This window comes from Ochotona princeps, chromosome 12, assembly GCF_030435755.1.
Source record: "Ochotona princeps isolate mOchPri1 chromosome 12, mOchPri1.hap1, whole genome shotgun sequence".
Lineage (NCBI taxonomy): Eukaryota > Metazoa > Chordata > Mammalia > Lagomorpha > Ochotonidae > Ochotona > Ochotona princeps.
Window position 1 is genome coordinate 65,564,385 of NC_080843.1, and position 22,250 is coordinate 65,586,634.

General features: G+C 47.2%; 1 protein-coding gene across 1 annotated transcript in view; it reads left to right on the plus strand.

The window, feature by feature from the left end:
- Nucleotides 1–14,381, plus strand: part of MIPEP (mitochondrial intermediate peptidase) — a 133,459-nt gene extending 119,078 nt beyond the window's left edge. Inside the window, exon 19 of the mRNA XM_058670973.1 lies at nt 14,084–14,381. Coding sequence (XP_058526956.1) covers nt 14,084–14,181 — 98 coding nt within the window. The 3' untranslated portion in view covers nt 14,182–14,381. The remainder of the gene's footprint in view (nt 1–14,083) is intronic.
- The last annotated feature ends 7,869 nt before the right edge of the window (nt 14,382–22,250 follow it).

Below are 22,250 nucleotides of genomic sequence, written 5' to 3' on the forward strand. Positions count from 1 at the left end.
TTTAAACCATGTAATTTTTTGCCAGGAAAAAAAAAAAAAAGAAAGAAAAGCTTCTGGAAGCATAACGTTTAAACAGGCAGAAATGTAACTTCTCACCTGTGACTCCTCTGCCGACTTTATACCATGTTATGACTATTTGTGCCTTTTACTTTAGCACAATGTCTTGTTTCTGGCCATAAGATGAACAAGTGAGTGTTGATTAACAGTCAGCTAGAGAGAGAAGGCAGGTAACCACATCAGATAACAGATGGGTTACTATAAGCACCTATTGAATTCTCAGTGCTCACAGTCCAGTGCTGCACCCCAGACCTGAGGAACCGGAGATTTCTGCCCAAGTGGCTTCAGGTTGTCAGGGCTCTGCTCTGAGTGACACGCAGGAAACCTGTGCAGCAAAGGCCACTGACAAAATGAAGGTGTGCAGGGCTACAGACGTGGGCGGCATTTTTACTCTGACTAATACGATTTTGGCTGGTTATATCACCTACACGAGAAATCTAGAAACATCGAGAAACACTCTTGGTGTTGCAGCATGCGAACTACCCAAGCTGCCCACCTGCTGGAGCCTCCTCTCTCTGCTGGCTGCTGTGTGAGCTGGACTCTGTGTCATTATCTTGTGTGTGTCCCTGTTGCCTTCTGGTGATGGGACTTGCTTCGGTGGAATGGTAGGGCGCTGTTGTTTTCTATTTTCTGTACATTTGATTGAGCCCTCTTCCATTTGTGTGGCCGTTTAAGATGTGTGTGGAGTTTCCCTTTGAGGACTAAGCGCCTTTCTTTCCAAGTAACTCTCTGAAATTACACTTACTCCAGGAAATGTACCACTCATTCCGTACCCGTGCTGCCTCCTAAAAGGCATGGAGATGATGTTCTTCCAAGGCTTTGATTGCCTCGTGGAAGCATCATATAGTGTGTCTTGAAAATGGTTCTAATTCGTACCCTGGCACTGAGCTGCAGACAGGCTAGAAAAACCCATCAACCATTGCCCCAGTCCCTTCATCTAGATTCTCCACGCTCCTGTTTGACACCCTGACGCCCTGAGCTTGAAGGCCTGAAAAACAGGCAGCCTTGAGGGCCTGAGACAGGCGCTGGAGGTGCATGGAGACTTCTGACAACTGATGAAGATGGAATTAAGAGAAGCTTATTTTGGTGCAAATCTTTTTGAAATCCATACAGGGTTTTTTTTTTTTTCATAATTTTGTCAGAATTTTTTGAGGACCCTCCCCCTCATATTCATAAATTTCAAAAACTTTTACATTAAAATTAATTTAGTCTGAAACTTCATTTTCCACGCGTGTTTTTGAAGGACCTTCAGATTCGCATTTAGAAGGCTCCCCAGCAGACGGGTAAGTGGGAATTAGGAGCAGATTTTAGTTGAAGAATTGACACATTTGCAAACCGACTCTTGTTTGAAATGTTGCCACAGAGAATAGAGACAGGAAATTGTGCTTTGGTTAAACTGGATCATTTCCTGAAAGATCACTTACACGGTATCTTCTGGTGTTTTTGCATCTTTTCAACTGTCTCTAAAAGAAACTTTCCCCTTTTGTCTATTGCATACCTTGTTAATAATGAAATCAGATTAAGGAATTAGTATGCCTAAATCTGTTTTTTTTTTGTATTTAGTAGTCCATCTTTACATTAAAGTTTTTTCTATAGAATGATCTCCCCTTAATCTCAGGGTTCACACATCTCAAATATTTGAATAGCATTATCCACTTTTTCTAAACCATCGCTTGAGCTAAAGTATGTCAAGTAACTCAAGTTTAATTTCTTACTCTTTCATTTCAAGACTAAATGTGTGTGTGGTTTGTTTAAACTGTAGGGTCAGGAGGAAGGCCAGCCGCCACTTAACATTTTCCCTTCAGGCAGTTTAAACACAACCACGCTTTTAAAAATTCTTAAACCGTTCAGTGGCATACCCCAAATAATAGGCATTTCAACACCAGGTTTGTTTTTTGTTTTCGTTTTCACACACCTGCATTTCACATTAGCCTGGGGATTTTTATTCAAGTGCTTCAATAACCTTGTATAATGATTTTTCCAAAAATAAGTAGCCCTCTGTACTGGATAGTGGCTTGTCACTTCTGTGCCTCTAGAGATGCTCCGTATGACCACACTGAGGCCGAGGACAACGCTCTTTTACAGTGTTTTGGTGACTGGGTTGCTGCATCAGGAATACGCTGGTGCTCAAAGATGAGGCTGTTGAGCCCTCAGAAGAGTAAGGCATCGTGCGGCGGTGCAGATTGGATTGCAGCACACAGGCGCTAGCCAGAACTGAACCAGTGCAGATTGGATTGCAGCACACAGGCGCTAGCCAGAACTGAACCAGTGCAGATTGGATTGCAGCACACAGATGCTAGCCAGAACTGAACCAGTGCAGATTGGATTGCAGCACACAGGCGCTAGCCAGAACTGAACCAGTGCAGATTGGATTGCAGCACACGGGCGCTAGCCAGAACTGAACCAGTCTGCCTTGTTGTGCACTCGGTAGAATGGGTTTCCAGTCCAGGAACATGGCGGGCAGTGCCAGTGCGCAACTGTGTCCACACAGAGCATGCTGGAGTTTTGCATACTCCCCACTGACAAACATCTCTGTTGTTTTTTTTTCCTAGCATACCAGAAATAAACAGGGCAAGCATGCCCTAGGATCAGAGAGGGACTTTAGTGAGTAGTAGCTTGAAAATTACGGCATAATTTCAGTAACAGAGGAAAATGACGACCTGGAATAGTAGCTAAGTACTGGAGTCCCTGATCTTTGGTTTGTGTAGACATCCAGCCTGTGGGGCCTCTGAAATAGCCGAGGGCTCTGAAGAAGAAAGACAGGAAGAGTGTGCCTGCATTCGCAGGGTGCAGACCTCCCTGTGGTAAAAGCACTGATCTTTCCGGAGGGCGTGTGTTTAATGTGTGGGTGTGTCTGAGGAAGACACTGAGCTTCAAAAGGCGAAGTGCCGTGTAACCCAGAAATGTGAATGGAATGGTTAGCTCCCACAATGACATTCAACTGGAGAGTAAACAGTGAGGCTGTGCTTGCTGGCTTGGGCCAGGCTTGCAGGAGCCAGGAGCCTCCACCCCTCACCCCACCCCTAACCCCCAGGGACAGCTGCTTATCAGAACAGGGGCCCTTGCCATCCCAGCCCGCCCTGGCAGCTGGAGAGCTCTTCACTTCAAAGGAAGAGAGGAATTTCACTTTCTAGCTGTGTATCTGACTTTCCCAGGAACTGATGGGTAGATAGTGGGGGTTTCCCTTTGGAGAAAGGCGCGGACCCAGAACAGCCATGGAGCAGGGCACACTTCAGGGTCTACAAGGTGAGCCAGACAGCTGCCCCAGGCCTGGGCGAGACCTGCCTGGAGTGACAATTCTGATCTCATAAAATTCACTTACTTCCAAACTGCCACAGCAGCCTTTGTAGCTGCAATTCTCAGTCAGCCTGAGCTGACTTCGGCACATATAATTATTTCAGCACACAACGAAAAGAGCCATAGCTTTTCTGATGGGTTTTCAGGATTGGAGTGGTTGGGAGTGTTCAGACCTCGCCTCCTTCTAGGGCCATGTCTGTGGGCAGTCTGCAGAGGACAGCCGCACATGTGAGCAAGTCAAAGGTTCCAGCAGTGTTCATTTTTTAAAAAATTTATTGATTTTTGAATGAGGTACAGAGAAAAGAGAGAGATTCCATCCACTGGTTCACTCCCCAGTTGGCCAAGCCAAAGCTACAGGCCAGGAGCTTCATGCAAGTCTCCAACATGGAGGGCAGAGACCCAAGCACTTGGGCCCGCCTCCGATGCCCTCCCAGGCACATGAACCGGAAGCTACTTGGCTCCAGCTGGCACCCGCACGTGACGCAATGTGAGGCACTCAGGATGGCAGAGGGTAGCTTTACCCACAGTGCTGGTTGGGTCATATTTAAGTTTTTTTTTTTTAAATTATTGTGGTAAATTACAAAGCTAGTTCAGAAAGAAAATGGAACTACAAAATAAGCTTAGTTTGTCACAAAAATAATTCGGAATCCATGCATACTTTTTCCAGAACATGCTTTTTCTCAAACTTTAGAAAATCCCAAATCTGCAAGGATCACATTTTTTGCACCAGAGCAGACCCGTCTCTTAGTTCCATTTTCCACAAACTTTTGGAGTCTTCCCGTAATCATGAGATGCAGTTCATCCCTGTAGCCACCTTGTGGGCTGCAGTTGGGCGGCGTTCATACACGCAGCCGCTGCTGCTCTCCAATTGGCAGAACTCTTTCAAGCCGCCGCACTGCCCTGTTCGTGATAAAGCTCTCACCGCTGCTGATGGGGAGAGAAGGCACTGATTCTCGCTATGCCTTTTGTTTGTTTCCCTTCGCAGAGACACAGTAATGCAAGCAATGATTCATACCCTGGATATTCAACTTGTGATCATGAGCTGTATGGCTGTATTCTAAATAACACAATCGTAGATCATGGTTTTGGAATTCAGCTTGTACCAAAAAAAAAAAAAAAAAAAAAAAAAAACAAGACGAGCAGCCTCACGCTTCAGCTCTTGAACTGGGGGTTATCTTTGCTAGTGATGAGGCAGCTCTGTCTCAATGGGACAATCTAGCACACGTCGTCTCTGACACTTTTTCTCAGCTTTCTTCTAGTAGAAACAAGGCCTGGTGGAGGACCCAGCTGCAGGTGCCTGAGGCCTGCACCAGCCTGCAGGACAGACCTGCAGGCTTTAGAGGACCTCAAATGTGTGACTTAGAAAGGGAGCAAGTATTTTTCTTCTCTGTTTCCCCTTGTTACTCTTCCAAAGGAAAACATTTGCATTGTCAAAAGGAGAGAATCAGACTCGAATTTTAAGTTATGAAAAGCTATGAAGAGAGCAGGTGTTAGGCCTAGGGGTTCAGATGCGCCCCCCATCAGAAAGCCTGGGATCAAGTTCTGCCTGCTCTTCCTGGCCAGCTCCCTGCTAATGCTCATTCTGGGAGGCAGCAGGTGATGGCTCAAGGTCTGGAGTCCTTGGCACCCATGCGGGAGACTCAAATGGCATTCCACCTTCCAAATAAATATAAGGAAATAAGTATACTTACTGACAAATGCCCAGCATCCCATGTTGGAGTTCCCAGGTTTGATCCCTGGACCCTGGCTCCTGCCTCCAGCTTCCTGCTAATGCGTACTCGGACGCACCAGTGATGGCTCAAGGATTGGGTTCCTGCCACCCCTAGGGGAGCCCTGGACTCTGCCTTAGCCCTGGCACCCCCAGGGGAGCCCAGGGCCCAGCCACAGCTGTGCCTCCCCCAGAGGAACCCTGCGCCAGCCTTAGCCCTAGCAGCCTAAGAGGAGTCCTGGGCCCAGCCTCAGCCCTGGCACCCCCAAAGGAGCCCTGGACTCTGCCTTAGCCCTAGCACCCCTAGAGGGGCCCTGGACCCTGCACAGCCATGGCACCCCCAGAGGAGCCCTGGACCTCAGTCAGCCCTGGTGGCCATCTGGGGAATGAACCAGTGGATGAGAGTACTTTTTCTTCCTCTCAAAAGAAAAAACAAAACAAAAACCATTTCAGAGCCAGAAGACATTCCATTCAGCCCTTGATGTAAGCCTGCCCTGGTCTCTGAGATGATGGGAAGAGCAGGGGAGGTATTCTGCTGGTTTTCATAGACTGTCCTTTTAGAGCCTGAAGCTCTGGTCAGTTTCTCAGTTCACCAGACTTTCCCCTCAATAAGTGATGCCTGTGGACCTTAAATACAAACCTGGCCGTGGGAACTTGATTTAGTACAAGTATAGCGCTGAGGCTGGAATACAAGAATGTGATTGGCTTTAAGAGCCAGTCGTGCTGCATGGCCCAACCACTCTGACTTCCCAACATGGGCCCCTCCTGATGGGTGTCAGATCTGTGTCATTGAGAAGCACCTAGGCCTCCTCTCTGCTGAGCAGCCTTGGGCACACATCCCACCAGTGAACTTCCCTATACTCAAGCCCACAGGCAAGGGTCCTTGCTTGTTCAAATGCACCAACAGCCTCTCTCACACCCTAACTTTAGGACCACCAGCAGCCTCTCTCATACCCTAACTTCCCCACCTCCCATGATGGGCTCTGCTGTGGTGAGGCATCCCTGCCCTCTCTGTGGCCAGCACCATTCACTGTGTCCCCCACCCCATCCCCAGGATCCCATATGGGCGCCGGTTCTAATCCCAGCAGCTCCACTTCCCATCCAGCTCCCTGCTTGTGGCCTGGGAAAGCAGTGGAGAATGGTCCAATGCTTTGGGATCCTGCACCCATGTGGGAGTTCTCAAGCTCAGGCCAGTCGAAAGTGCTACACAGGCGAGGCCTCCTCCCCCGTGTCTCTGACCTCTCCTCACTGGAGTCAGTCATTGATCATCACAAATCAGCCTTCTCCAGCACGTTGCTAGCAAGCCAAACATACTCTATTCGCAACTTCTTTAAAATAAAATAAAAAATGCTAGGGTCTCCTTGTTCTTGTCCTGGCTGCTCTGCTTCCCATCCAGCTGCCTATGGATGCTCCTGGGAAACCAGTAGAAGCGTTCCAAGTGTTTGGGCCCCTGCACACACTTGGGAAACCGCAAAGAAGTTCCTGCCTCCTTGCTTCAGGCTGGCCCCATGCTCCTTGTTGCAATTAACTAGCAGATGGACGAGCCCTCTCTCTGTAACTTTCAAAATCCAATAAACACATCTTTAAAAAATAAATGAATGAAAATTCTGCTCTGTAATAAAAATCATTTCCATAAGTAGTGCTACCAACTAGATACTGGTTTTTTTGTTTTGTTTTGTTTTGTTTTTTAACATGAGAAACAGAAAACTCCAACCCACTTGATTGATTCCCCAGTTGCCAACAGCATCCAGAACTTGGCCAGGCCAAAACCAGGAATGGAATGCAGTTGAGGTCTCCCAGGTGGCTGGTGGGGACCTAACTGCTCTGAGCCGTCACTGCTGACTCCCAGGATGCTCAGTAGCAGGAGGCTGGAGTTAGGAGCCAGAGCTGGGTACTGGATCCAGGCACTGCAGGCTGGGACCTGAGTACCTTACCGCTAGGCAGATCCCCAAGCCTGGAGGCAACTGCCAGTGCCCACCCAACATCATGGGCACACCTCATGGCCTTTTGAGCCTCCACCGTCTCCTCAGATTTTTAGATTATATCTGTGCCAAATTGACCTGAGAATTTTGGGTGGTTTTGGCTAGCTGCGCTTACTCTTGAAGTTTGGCAAACACAGCCTTGGACAGTGTCCCAAACGAATTCTATAATTATGTTTTCTGTTTCTCTTTTATATATATATGTCTTTGCTTTGGTTAAGGAGAAAATCATATGCATCCAACACAGTGATTCTGCAGTCATTGCTGGTTTCAGAAGTTTCCTCAGGTTCTGTGGCACGATGGTTTCCTGCTCAGGCGTGGGGCAGAATCCCCAGGAATGTCCCCGGGGCAGCCAGTTCCTGTGAGCAGATCTGGGATGGAGATGAATGATTTACATTTCTAACAGGTTCCCAAGTGACATCCATGATGCTGTTCTGATCTCAATCATAATTGCTGTAGTAATTTTTCTATGTTACAGCTTCCTAATAACTGTCATTTTTCTCTACCAGGCCTAAATTCACATTAGGCTCTTGAAATACAGCTTGAGTGAGTGAGTGAATGAGTCAGTGAATGGGACAACCCGTACAAAGATTCTGTTTGCTGTTCCTTCATTTGTTTCTCCCATGTCCTCCACTGAACTTGGCTCAAACTCAACTAGCTGTATTTCATTGGGCACCCTTGGTTGGTCTTGGCAGTCTATGAATTTTCATATATTGCTTAACGGTGATGCGCATTCATTCAAACTGTTTTTACTTCTCATTCTGAACTTGAAGTAATGCTAATTTTTTTTTAATTCCCCGGTAATACCCTGTGCTCTTAAGATACGTGAACCATCTCATTATCAGGGCACTAATTAAATAGAGCCAGAGCAGGACGTGCCTTGCACGGTCAGCTCTGCGGTGGACTTGCCAGCCCTGCTTCATGCTTTCATATCACCGTCCCAGTTCTACATCCAGGAGGCCATTCAGTGAGTGAAAGTTCAAGCTTTTAAATGAAGGTCTGATTAGATGTTACATTTGCTGGGCATTCTGAGAGGGGCAGCCTCTCAGCTGTTATGCACATCTTGAATGCGTCCTAGAACTGACATTTTCTATGTAGGGACGCACATTTAGCATCCACTTAAAAATGTCGGAGCTTCTGCGTGCCAAGGGGTTACCACAGATCCCTGGAGGCCACCGAGAAAACATCTGAGAGCCTTAGGCCAAGGCCAGAATGCCGGCCACGCAGTATTGTGAGCACGCCGCCATGGTGGTTGTGACTGGGCATCTGTCCAGTCCCGAATGTCCCACTTCCACAGCAGGGCAGAGGCCAGTGTGCCGTGTCCTGCACCACCACATGTGCCTGCCAGTGAAGGCCGCTGTGTGGATGGAAATGGAATTAGCCTCCAGCTGACGAAGGCTTGACTCAGCCTTGAAGTCAGCAAGGGGACCCTGGAGAAGTCGGATGCACATGGCGGGCGTCAGGCGACAGTGAGACCCTGATGTTCTCTGCCTGGGTTGAGGTGTCTGCCGCAGCGCGAATGCTCAGTGTGGGCCTCCATGGAATGTGTGCTCTCAGAGAATGTCAAGGCCTGAACTGATGTGTCTTTGTGCTGTGGGAGCCTGGACTCTGGAGGCAGACTAGGGGACAGCAAAGACCCAAACGCGGGAGTCGTGGGACCTATCTGAAGAGTGGTCCCTCCCAAGCGTGCTTTGAGAAGCCAATGGGCTGATACTGTGAGCACGGTGCCTAGCACCCAGTGCAGCCAAAGGGCCATCTGCCTTTGTTAGTGGTCTGAAGGCATTGCCGACCACAGATCCTTTCATTTGGTGCGTAGGGAGACTGAGACAGAAGTCTTACATGTGCCAGTTCACTCCCCGAATGGCTATGGTAGAGCCAGGAATAGGCCGGCTGAAGCCAGGAGCTGGGAACCGCATCCAAGGCCCCCAGGTGGGCGGCGAGGAGGGACCCCGCTGCTTGAGCCATCACCATGGATGTGCCTCCTGGGTGCACCTCAGTTAGAGGCTGGGATCCAAGGCGGAGCCAGAGCCCCAGTGTCCATGCCACTTCTTCAGTTCCGAGGGCCCTCGCCTTGAGCCCATGGTGGCCTGACTGGCAGGCTCAGGTCCTCCCGCATCCCCAGGTCCTTGTCACATCAGAGCACAGCACACAGTGCAGTTTGGAAGCCTTGCCTGCCTCCAGAGTCAGCCTTGGGATTCTTTTGATATCATAATTTATTTCTGTCAGTCCCAGAATAATTGCCCTTATACCTCAAGGTTATGAAACATGCTAGTTTGAGCTAAGCAGAACGAAGAATGTTCTGGCTTGTTCCATCTTTTATTAGCCCATTTGCCTCTCAGGGAAAATAAGGAGAAAAAGAAATTAAATCATTATTGTTTAGCTGCTCATTATAGGTAGGACAAATAGAAGAAACGCAGCTGCTCGTTTCACTTTGCACAGAGCGCTTGGTGTGGTGTGTCCTAATGCAATTTTGTGTTTCTTGTTCTTCTTCCTGTGTTAATATACCACATATTTTCTTCTCTATTCTTATTTCTTTTTAGTCATAATTGCTTGTGTTCATTGGGCAAAATTCCATCCATTTTCCTTCCTAGTTTCAGTGAGTCCCACCACGAAAAACAATCACCTCCAGCCCCCACTTGGCACATCTCAGCAGCTCCAGGCGCATTCCCATGGCCTCCGAAGAAAAGGCGGGTCTTAACTGTCACGTTTGAAAATTCACACCTGACTACAGAAGGGACATCTTTCTAAGCTTTAACACAAAGAAATCAAAATATGATTGGGATTTTTTTGGCTGTACACCTTTGGAAAGCCAAGTTCAGTTTTTCTTGTTTGTGAAGCTACCTGAAACACTGGATCTTTCTTATCCTTCCCTGTGCGGTGGTTAGTTCATGCTGGCATCCGTGAAACACTTGGCTGTTTGTAGAGTGAGGTGACCCTAACAGTGTGCACAGAGAAGCCACAGCCCACTGACCGTGCTTGTGCCTTTGGGGCCAGATACTATTCCTTTTGCACCTCAATCTTCAGTAGTCACATTGCAAAGTTATCGAACCCTTCAGCTCTGACAGCTTACTAGAAACAGACATGAGTATCTTTTTCTTTAGTTCGCACCATCTCTGTCCTCTGAAATGGAGGAAAATTGGAGCCAGGTGCATGCTGGTTAACTCCGACCTCTGAAGGAAGACTTGGGACATATTTGGGCAGTCGGTGGAGTTGAATTGAACCACTTCAAAGGAGCAGGGTGGCCAGCCAGCCCCTGCGGGGGTAGGTTGGGTCTGAATCGGTACTTTTACCTTCTCACATTTCTAGCCGTGTAATTATAAACTGCCAGTCATGTAATTATAGAAATGTTTCAAAATATTAAAGGGAAGCAAGTGGTATAATAGGTTAGCACGTTTGACTCAAAGTCCTGTTGAAATATGACACATAGGAAATGCCTGAAAGGCGATTTGTGGGCTGACCGAGTCCATTTGAGGAACAGCCCGCATGAAAAAGGACCGTGTAAAATGGGTCGCGCCTGTGACGCTCGGAGGCCCGGCGTGTCCATGCCGTGAGCCAGGAGCTGGACCAGCACGCAGGCCCGCTCTCAGCCACGGGGTTACAGATATTTTACTGTGGGAAAGTTACAGGCATTCTGAACTTTAGTTGTACACATGAAGGCATGAGCATCGAAATTCTCTTCCAGTGAACCCCTTATCTCTCAGATATTTCCCCCAAATGGAGCTTTTTAATTTTGGATTTGAATTAAAAATGAAAGTAATGCAGTTTCACATTACAGTTTTAAAATAATTTGTTTCTGTCCTTTAGAAATTATTTCTTGAAGCTAATGTTTTGGCCTCATAGCTTAAGCCTCTGCCTGCAGCGTTGGCACGTACCATCCAGGCACTCTTAGAGTCTCACTGCTCCGTTTCTAATCCAGATCCCTGTACCTGCTCATGTGCCTGGAAAAGCAGTAGAGATGACCCCAAAGACTTGGGCCCCTGGACCCATGGGACAACCTAAAAGAAGCTGCTGGCTTGGGTAGTGAACCAACAAAGGGAAGATCTCTCTTGCTCTTTCCCTATAACTGTCTTTCAAATTAAATAAAAATATATGTATATATATATTTTTTTAAATAAAAAATTAATATATTTTCACTTTACTTGAGAAGCATTAAGAGAAAAAGATTTTCCTCAACATCTGGGGCCGAGTCAGTCCGAAGCTGGGAGCCTGGAACCCAGTACCGTCCCCTTCATGGGAGGCAGAGATCCAGTACTTGAGCCTGCTGGGGTGCGCCTTGGCAGGAAGCTGGGTCAGAAGCGGGATGGGGCCTCCAACGTGGAGTTCAGGTGTCCCCAGTGCTGTCTTCCCGTCCGAGCCCAGCACTCCCTGCTGTCCTGTTCTTCCTGGTCTGTTCAGGGGCCTACAGCGTGTGTATGTCTGCCTTAGACTCATGGCTCTGTCCCCTGCACTGTTGTCTCTGCCTCGTGGGAACAGCCACCCCACTCTCTTATCTGGGACTGCCTACCAAATGCCCCGTTCTCCAGGCTCAGGAAGCCTGGAGGATCCCCTTGGCCAGCTGCTGGTGCTCGCAGTCAGCCTCCCTTACAGTTTTGCTTGCTGGCTGCTCTGACGCAGGGCCTCCACGGGCCTTCTCCCACTGTCCTCCCAAAGCCCCACATGCCCATTACACTCGCCCACCACATTTCATCATGGCCAGCATGCACCACTCTGAAGTGCCCCTCCCGGCTAAAAGGCCCTCACTTAGGCCTCGCAATCCCAGCCTTTTAGTTTCTCCTGGGCTCCCATCTGCTTGGCCAAGCCTTCTGATTCCATGCTGAAATTTGCTTCTTTAGAGACATTGTATGCAAGGCTGACTTTGTACAAAGGCAAATATTTTCTTCATTTCTAATTTCTAAAAAAAAACCATATATACATATATATGTATATATATGATGGGTTGAAAATTTTTCATGCTCCAGATACCAATTCCTTGAGATACATAATATTCAAGTGTTTTCCCCAACTCTCTCATTTGCCTGTTGACTTTCTTAATGGTTTCTTTTGAAAGGTAGACATTTTTAATTTCAATAAAATCTTAATATACTATTTTTTAAAATGGTGATTCCTTTTGTTCTCTTAAAAAAAATACTTGGGGCCCTGCACTGTGGTGTTGCCCATTAAGCAGCTGCCTAGTGTGCTGGCATTCCGTATCCAGATGCCAATTCAAACCCTGGCTGCCCTGCTTCTGATCCAGCTCCCGGCTAATGCTCCTGGGAAGGCAGCAGCAGATGGCCCAGGGCTTGGGCTCCTGGCTTCAGCCTGACCCACATGGAAAATAAACCAATGAATTGAAGATTGCTTTCTCTGTCTATTCCCCCCTCCTTTCATCTGCCTCTAAAATAAATAGATCTTTTTTTTTTAAAGAGGAAGGGGCAGGGAGGAAGGGAGAGATAATAGTAGGGTGGGAAGAAGGTAGGAAGTTAGTTTTGCCTACCTCAAAATTAGAAAGCTATTTGGTGTTTTCTTATAGACACATCCTAACTATAACTTTTATAATCAAGTGTGTAAGAGACCCAAGTTAATTTTGAGGTGTCGCAAGGTTAAGGGTCGAGACGAGTGGTGTTCCCCCATTAAGAGTGTGCAGGTCCCCACAGTGTCCTTCAGCGACACATCATTCCTGCCGCACTCCACGACCAGCCTGCCTTGGTCAGCTCTGACCTGGCCTGACCCTCACACACAGCAAATGTTAGGATGAGACAGGATCCGGAGCGGCCCCCAATGTGCTGGGGCTAGGTACAGCTTTATAGCAGCCATGCTCCACGGTCGTCCGGCAGGGAACCTGTTCAACCTGCATGTTGGCATCTTCTGCTGAGTACACAGGTTGCAACAACAAAGGTAATTAGCTGAAGCTTTGCCCCTGGCTTCTTTGGAGTGAACATAAATTCAGTGGGGTTTCTTTTTATTGAATTCTTGATATATGCTAGACATGGAAGCCTCGTTGGTATGGTACTGCTTCTCATTTTGTCTTGATAAACACCTCCTATTCAGATGAGGAAATTTGAATACCAGTCTGAAGTTATTTATTTACTCCAAAGTAAAGGTTAGAGATAGAGAAAGAGAAATCTACAAGAGCCAAGGCTGGGTCAAGCCAGTGCCAGGAAGCAGGAGCTCCTTCTGGGTCTCCCACATGGGTGGCAGAGCCCCAAGGCTTTGGGCCATCATCCCCTGCTTTACTTAGGCCATTAGCAGGGAGCTGGATTGTAAGTGGAACAGCTGGGACGTGAACTGGTGCCCATATAGGATGTCAGTGTTGTATATGGCAGCTTTACCTGCTATACCACAATCCCAGGTGCCCCCCTTTTTTAAAAATTGTATTTATTCAAAAGAATTACACAGAGAAACCAACTTTTAACACGTGAGATGGGAATTGGTAATCTTGTCTATCCTATTCTCATGATTAAAACAACAACAGCATCAAAAACTAAATGTGGCTACAGAGGAGCCCAACATTTAGTCAACTGTTAAAGGGCCTCTGCCCCGTGTCCCGTGCTAACATAGTCCTGACTGTCTATTAAGAAGTGATTTCTACATACCCAGTTAACACATTTTCAAAGCTGTGTGTTACCTAAACCAAGCAGATCTGGAGGGAGCCAGTGGCTTTGCCCACACTGATGCAAGATTTCTGCAGAAATAGCGCTGGATTGATTTTTAAAGATGTAGAACTTGATAATTAAGCTCCAAATCTTCCTGAAAAAAAAAAACTAAGAAAAAATCAATTTTCTAGCCTCACTCCAAATAGACAGATAATGTTTATCTGCAATAATAATAATAACAATAAAACTCTTGGGAAATATAGATGATCTAAATTTCTAAGCTAAAGGTTGATTAGATAGAAAAGCGCCTTGAAGTTATAAATAGCTTCAGGCCTCCCCCTGGCCCTGGTCTGATGAAGGGGCTCCCTGGCTGGTGCCCGAGCAGACCGGGCCTCCAGAGAGCCTGCGCACTCCCCATGTTGGCTCTCAGCACGCACCTGCCCTGCCTCATTGTCCTGCCCTCCCCACAGGTCTGCTCCAGAAGTGTCCTTCTGTCGATGACCTGGTGAGCGCCCTCGTCTCCGACCTGGATCTAGACTTTGAAACTTTCCTCACGGATTCTGAATAATGGATAAACTCAGATCTTTCAACTCAAGATCCTGTGGGTATTAACTTTATTATAAATGCAACAGCTGTAAAAATACAGTTTGAGAATCCAGTATTCATGTGTGTCATAATTGTTGAGATGCCTTAAACTGTTGGAACTTAGAATAAACAGTTTGTTGTAACTGTGCTGGCTTTTTACCTGTTTAATAAAATTCTGAATCCAGGAGGCTCTTTGGTTAGCTGGAGACAGCTGTGTGCCACACGGAGCATCGTGTGTGGGACATGGGCATGGCCTTGTTATGACCATGGTCCCCCTGAACTGTCACCATTCTCTGTGGATTGCCAGAGGTTAAATTAAAGGCTTAATTAAAAGGAAAATTAATTTGGGCCAATTTGAAGCAGTGTTCAGTAAAATTATACACATGGTTCTTTTGACAATTACTACCATTTCCCAAGACCTCCATAGTGGACTTGGAAAATACACTTTGGTCAGTTACAGAAACTAGAAAACTGAACACCATTGTTTTAAAGAACTTCTATCTATTTGTGTTGCTTTAAAAAAAAAATGTTTATCTGAAAGAATTGCAGAGAGAAAGCAAGAGAGATCTTTCATCCCCAAATGGCCACACAAGCAAGAACTCGGCCAGGCCAAAGCCAGAAGTTTTCCTGGTCTCCCAAGCAGGTGCAACGGCCCAAGTATGTGGGCCCTGTTCCTCTACTTTCCCAGGTGCCTTTGCAGGGACCTAGATTGCAAACAAAACAGCTGGGACTTGAGCCAGTGGAGCCCTGCAGGAGGCAGCTACATGCACAGTACCATAACACTGACCCTGCGTGTTGCTTTTTATGCACAACACAGATAGAACAGAGAGAACTGGAATTTGTCATTTCTTCCTGGGACTAGGAAGTGACAATTTCTAAGTCATATGCCAAGGTCACACATCTAGAAATAAGGAAACTGGGATTCAAATCACGTCTGCCGTCATCCAGAACCCAACTGCTTTATGGTATTACAGACTCTGTTGTAGTTTGTTAGTATCAGGAAAGAAATCATTCCATCAGATTTCCCACCATTAAAGAAATTGCTGACAGGTATAATGTGGCACCGTCTAGCGGTCTTTTCCCGCTTCTCCCTACATTACCAGTGATGAAGCAAAAGGGAAGGATTTGCAGTTCCCCAAACCTGACCATGTGTTCACCTACCCAGAGGATCTGGAGGAATTTCTGTAAGCTCAGGAGCAGGTGACACAGGATGGAGAGGCAGAGGATGCCAGTCCTTCCTCCTGCCCCAAGTGTGCGCCAACCAGCTGGCAGTCACCGAGGGAGCTCTTCTGGCAGCCAGAGTGCTATGGCTCTTACCTCTTGCTGTGTGGGAACTGCTGCTCACAGAGAACATCAGGTCCGGAGTCGGGCGAGCCTGGCTGCAGTGACTCCTCACTACCCTCAGCTGAGTTGAGCAGGAGAAGGTTGGGGTGGAGGTGATGTTGACAATACGAAGGAACCGGGAAGCATGGAGCTGTTTCTCTGTCAAGCTGAAAGAGGAAAGCTCTCCCCCTGACCCACCTGGATGACACGAAGCCCAGCTCCATCCAGGGAATGAGACTGGGAGCCATTGGTTTGGGCCTTCCAGTTAGAGGCAAATCCCAGAGGGTGCTTTTGTGACTTGGCTGTTGTTACTATAGCAAGGTACCCAAGGCAGCCTAACTATAAAGAAAGGGGGGTTGTTTGGCTCGTGGTGCTAAAGCTACAAGGCCTGAGGACCTCCTCAGCCATGGCCCTTTTGCTGGTGGAGTTCTGAGGCAGTGCACAACATCATATGACAAGGCAGAGACAGTGTGTCATGTGTCTGTCCGTGTTTATTTCTTACCAAGCCACCAGAATTTGGTCCTCGGGATTCCCTGCTAGAAGTTGAATGCAATATAATCACTGCTCAAAGGACCTACTGCTACCCATCGTAATTGCAGTAAGTTTCCACCTTTTGGTGCCATGAACAGAAGAGTTTGGGAACCAGACTCTTAATTTAGGGGTGTCGGTGGGCCGGCAGTGTCGTGAATTATCGTAGTGCTTTAACCAACACCCAGCGGCCCTGACGGCAAACAGCCCCTGAGTGCGTGAGTCACTTCCGCTGAGGGTGAGTGAGCACACAAGGAAGTGTATGTGTTTGGAGAGTTATTTTTAAAAGGAATTTAGGCATATTGTGGAAAACCTCTCTGGTAGACGTGGGAAGCATAGTGTGGAAGAAGCGGAAAAATGTGAAGAAGCAGAGATACAAAGGGAGAAGCTAAAGAGGAAGAGAGAAATGCCTGAAACGCAGGGGCAGAGACAAGCTCGAGAGCCGCCTCAGCGTGCATGTAGAAGGGCTGTGGGGAGAGCCGGGAGCAAGGCAGCAGAAGAGAAAGCCATGAAGTTCCAGCTGTAGGACTCCCGAGGATGGGGCTGTCCTGGGATGATGCTGGTGGCCTCGGCTCCAGCCTCACATCAAAGGAGATTTGCATGACGACAGGGACAGTGAGCAAAGCAATATTTATTGAAGTGAGAAATCTTTCACCTCCTGACACAGCAATCAGGAGAGGGGCTCCAAGCAAGGAGTGTCTTGTATACACAGAAATGGCTACCTGTATTCAGCCAATCAAGGAAGGACGCAAGAACAGCTACCAACCAACCAGAAGGCTGGAATAAAACCCATCAGAGGACTTCAGTTGTAATCCTGTACAGCCTGCTTGTGGTAGAACTAAAAACCCAACAGAGGGATGGGGACTGGCAATCCTGTCTATCCTATTCTCATGATTAAAACAACAACATCAAAAACTAAATGTGACTACAGAGGAGGCTAGCACCATGTCAACAGGCCTCTGCCCCTTGCCTCTTGCTGACAGAGTCCTAACTGTTGGCTGAACCCCTCACACTGGTACAAAGCCAGTAACCAGGAATACATCTGTGTCGAGCACAGCATTCCCTGACCGGCAGCTAGCCCAGGTAAGTAAGCGCATTTAAGAAAATGTTACTCAGCTGATGAGAACAACGCGCGTGTGTAGTCTAAAGGGGCTCCTCAATGGTGACATAGCCTTAATGCCCTGCACTACACTCAAGACGGTTACTGTGATTAACTTTTAACCATAATATGTACATTCTACCACACTTTTTTTACTCAAAGGAGAATCCTGAATTCCAAACCAAAGAAACAGTGAAAAGAAATCCCCACCTTAACACACCACTTGTTTTCAGAGTTTTAAACCCAAATCTAGTTACAAATCTAAGCTAGCGTATTCCAAATGGGCTCACCAGAGTGTGTCTTAGAAACTTTACTTAGTGCTGCTCAAAGGGTCCTGGTGTTAAACACGTTTAGCAAATGCCACAGGAATTCTGATGGTTCCCTATGCACATTAACAAGCCTGCAGCCACAAGAGATGTGTGTGCACCTGCGCCAGCACTCGCAAACCATCCCTGCTCAGTGCCGCTCTGCAGAGCCCACGGACTTTGCTAATACTAACAGGTAACTCCTACAAGTGTTCTGTCAGCAGCTAACACGTTTACCTGTAATGGAACCAATATTATGATAATCTTTTTAATTTATATAAGGTGGACAAATTTCACATATGTCGCAACACAGATTAAGGAAAATTGTGAAACTTTCCACCTGCCCCTTCCCTAGGATAATCTTAGAATGCAATTATTACTATCAAAAGATAAGAACAAGAGAAACTTTTTTTAAAGACTTATTTTATTGGAAAGTGAGATGCACAGAGAGGAGGAGAGACGGAGAGGAAGATCTTACGTCCAATGATTCACTTCCCAAGTGAGCGCCAAGGCAGGAGCTTTGCTGATCAGAAGCCAGGAACCAGGATCCTCTTCTGGGTCTCTGAAGTGGGTGCAGGGTCTCAAGGCCTTGGACTGTCCCAGGATACAGGCAGGGTGCTGAATGGGAAGTGCGGCTGCCGGGATCCGAACTGGTGCAGATGTGGGATCTTGGTGCATTCAAGGTGATGACTTTAGCCATGAAGCTACTGCGCTGGACCCAGGAAAAATGTTTTGAGAGGTAGACAGGTATAGGGCTCCTGTTGTGCTTTAGCTGGTAAAATCAGCTGTTCCAATCCAGCTCCCTGCTCATGGCCTGGGGAAAGAAGCAGAAGACGAGCCAAATGCTTGGGCTCCTGCTACCCATGTGGGACCAGGATGACGTTTCCGGCTCCTGGTTCCTGGCTTCAGCCAGGCTCAGCCTTGGCTATTGAAGGCCAGGGAAGGGAGAAGATTTCTCTCTGTAACTCTGAATTTTGAATTAAATAAATAAATGTTTGGGGGAATAAAAGGCTCCCCCCCCCCCGAGGTTTAGCCTGGTTTGGTAAAAGCAATTGAGACACCATTAATTATCACAGGGCTTCAGATTCATTTAGCCTGTTTTAGCTTATGCAGCATGTTCTACCCTTCTCTCCTCCATGCAGTGACAGTAACACGAGTGGGGCAGATGGACATGGTGGCTGGCCCAGCACCACAGAACGGTCAGTGGCAGGGACAGGCAGGAGTTAGCCCATCCTCTCTGACATTGTCCACGCCTACCATGCTGGGAAACACTTCACTAGCAGAATGATGGACTGTCTAATGACTGTTCATGAAGGACTACCCATTGAATACTAGAGGGGAAATGAGTAGTGGGAGGAGAGGGGTAAAGGAGAGGGGAAATCCAGGAGCCCACGCACTTGAACGGTGGACTCTCAGTAAAGCAGAGAGCCATCCGTGGTGTGGGTGGGTCTCTTCTCTCATCCCACAGATGAGGGTGGAGTAGAAGAGAGCAGGAGAAGGAAGAAGCTCATTGGTCCTCTCCTGTGCCAACACTGGGATTCCTGCATCAGCAGCCCTGGTTCTCCAGCCTTTGGACTCCAGCTGGAATCGGTCCATCAGCTTTCTTCATCTCCAGCTCCACAATGCGGGACTTCTCAGCTTCTGTCATTATATGAGCCAACCCAATTCCTTGTAATAATTTTCTGCATGTACACACACACACACACACACACACACACACACACACACACTATTGATTGGTTTCTTTGGAACACACGAATACGACTCATGAGGAAATGAAGGGTGCATTTTGGAATGTGCATTGATGAAATCAAAGAAACATCAGGGAAGACAAGATCAGACCAGCTTCAGTGAGGGAATCCTGAGCATGGCTGTAGGTTGGCAGTAAGCTGTGCGCCTGGCCTGTTTCTGTTGTTGCTATCTGTCTCAGGGTGCAGCCCTCTGGCCTTAACACAAACCAATGCTAAATTACCAACATTCAGCCACATAGTGGGCAGCCCAAGGAAACACACAGTGAATGTTCCGAAGGAATTATTTTTAATCTTTCTCACCAATCATGTGGGAGCAGAGGCTGGGAGCTGTGAGCAAGAAACATAAAGTAGCTTTACATCGAGAAGATGAAACACTGAAAATTCCTGCCTAAACATGTGGTCAGCCGGTTCTGAAGATCTGAATGTAACAAAAGTGGGTGTGGAAGGGGAGAAGGGCTTGCTGTTCTGGTCACGGGCCAACAGGAGAAATTCTGAGAGGAGAAGGGCATGGCCCACCAGCCTGGCACGTGCATGAGCTGCCTGGCCCCGTGGGTGGCTTGAACCAGAGCATAGAGGCACCTGGATCAGAGACAGAATCCAGCAATAGTGCCACATGGCTACATGCTCGGCCCCAAGGAGCAGGACCAGCCCAGTGGGGAGGGCAGCTCTCTCACACTCACTTTTTCCTGTGGTCAGCTGTGGTTTCATTAGTGCAAGCCCCTGATCCATGCACCTTCGGGACCTGGGTTAAATTATGCGTCTCAGTTCAAGGAATGTCAGTGTGCACAGATTGAGAGGACGGCTGCGGGAGATACAAGACAAGCAGTGCAAATAAAGGTGGCACACTGTTTCTAACAGCACGCTCACTGTTTGCAGACTGCTGATTAAATAAGCCAGTCCCCATTCCACAGATGACTCTTTTTTGACAAGCGCACGGCTTGCTGTGCATTCTCAAAGCCCCTTTCATTTTTAGGCTGCAAATTTGGAATACTAATGCAATGCGCCAGCACAACGCATGATGGATGACACTAAGAATCGCGAACATGACAGCACAGTGCACTGAGCACATCTTCAAGGACCGGAGCATAACTCTTGTTTCTCGTGGCCCGTTGTTCATTGGTTTGATTATCAAACATCAGACTACTTAGCAAGCTCTTGGAGCTGATGAGAAGCCAAAGGCTGTGGCTTTAATTGTTCTCCTTATGTAAGAGCAGCAAAAACTCAAGCTGGGCTAGTAAAACACAACCCAGCAGTCAACTCAAACCCTTAGTGGGACACTGTGGGAGCCACTCAGAGGATGAGCACAGGACCACAGGGGTCAGCTGTGGCTTGGGTGCTGGACTGGTTGGCGCCTCTCCATGTGTAGATTCTCAATACAGACACTGGCTCAATTCCTGCTCATTTCTTGAGTACGGTGCTGGGTGCTACCAATAGTGAGGGGGAAAAAAAAAGAACCTGCCAGGAAGTGGCTAACAGGTGCTGAGGAATCCAGATTTATTTATTTTTATTAGAAAGGCAGATTTACAGAGAGAAGGAGCGACAGAGAGGAAGATCTTGTATCTGTTGCTTCACTCCCGCAACGGCCAGAACTGAGCCGATCCGAAGCCAGGAGCCAGGAACCAGGAGCCTCTTCCAGGTCTCCCACACGGGTCCAGGGTCCCAAGGCTTTGGACCATCCTTCACTATTTTCTCAGGTCACAACAATTGGTGCCCATATATAGGATCCTGGCACTTGCAGGGGGAGGATTAACCAATCAAGCCTTCAAACCATCAGGCCCTAAACACAGTGTTTTCCAGAGGTTAGATATAGCTCTGAGTATATCAAAACAGTTTGGGATGTGGTTTAGAAAATGCAAGCTTAGCAAACCATGGCAGTCATTTGAGAAGAGACAGGATTAGATGTGGGATTTATTGTGAGACATTTCCATGAGGATACCCAGGGGGACAAGTGTAGGAGAGGGAGTCTTGCACTCTGATGAGTGCTCAAGACCAGCACAGCTCTGAGAAAGTTTGGATAGGCTGATGGGAGGCTGCCAGTCAAAACTGACCACTACTGGAGTCCTGCATGTCACAGAAATCTTTCCTACAGAACCACAAGGAGCTCTTTTTTTTTTCCCAAGAAGAACAATGTTTGCTAACTCATACTTTGCACTTTCAAAACATACTACAAAGCCACAGGAATCAAAACAGTGTAGCACTGACATAAGGGTGAATGTTATACAATTGAGAGTCAGGAATAAAGCTTCGTGCTTATGGTCAACCGTGCTGAGACAATTCAAAGAGGGAAATAATAGTCTTTCATCAAATGGTCTTGGATTAGCTGAGCATCCTCCCAAAAAAACCATGAGATGGTTCTATGTGTCACAATATCTACAAAAAATTTACTCCAAATGAACAAAGACCCAACACTTTTAGAAGAAGACACAGCTCTATGTTTTCAGGTGTTGGATTAGATAAGATTTCCTCAGATAATAGGACATCAAAAGCACAGAAATTCAACAACTAGATATATCTAACTTTAGGAGATTATCAGACCTTTAAGCGGTGCTGCCAATTGTGGCATCAAGAAAGCAAAAAGGCAACCCAACATGGGGAGGAAATACATACACATATAATTTCTGGTAGGAAACCTGTATCTGGACATACAGAGAACTTTTGTAACTCCACCATAAAATGATATAAACCAGTTTACAGATAAGCATAGCATAAGAATAGAGATTTCTTCGAAGATGGCATACAACTAGGCATTTAGCAGAGGAAAAGACACTTGCAATCATTGCTCAGGCAAATGCAGGTCCAAACCTCATGAGACACCACTTCCTACCCAGTCCGACACAACCACAGAGACAGCAACACGTGTTGAAAACACGAAGAAGCTGGAACCTTGGTACATTATTAGCGGAGATGTAAAATGGCGTAGTTGCTTTGGAAAACAGGTTAAGGATTACTCAAAATGTTAAAAATAGCATTACCATGACTCAGCAGTTCCACTTCTAGACAGATTCCCCAAAGAAGTACAATAGCATACATTTGTACATGGATGTTC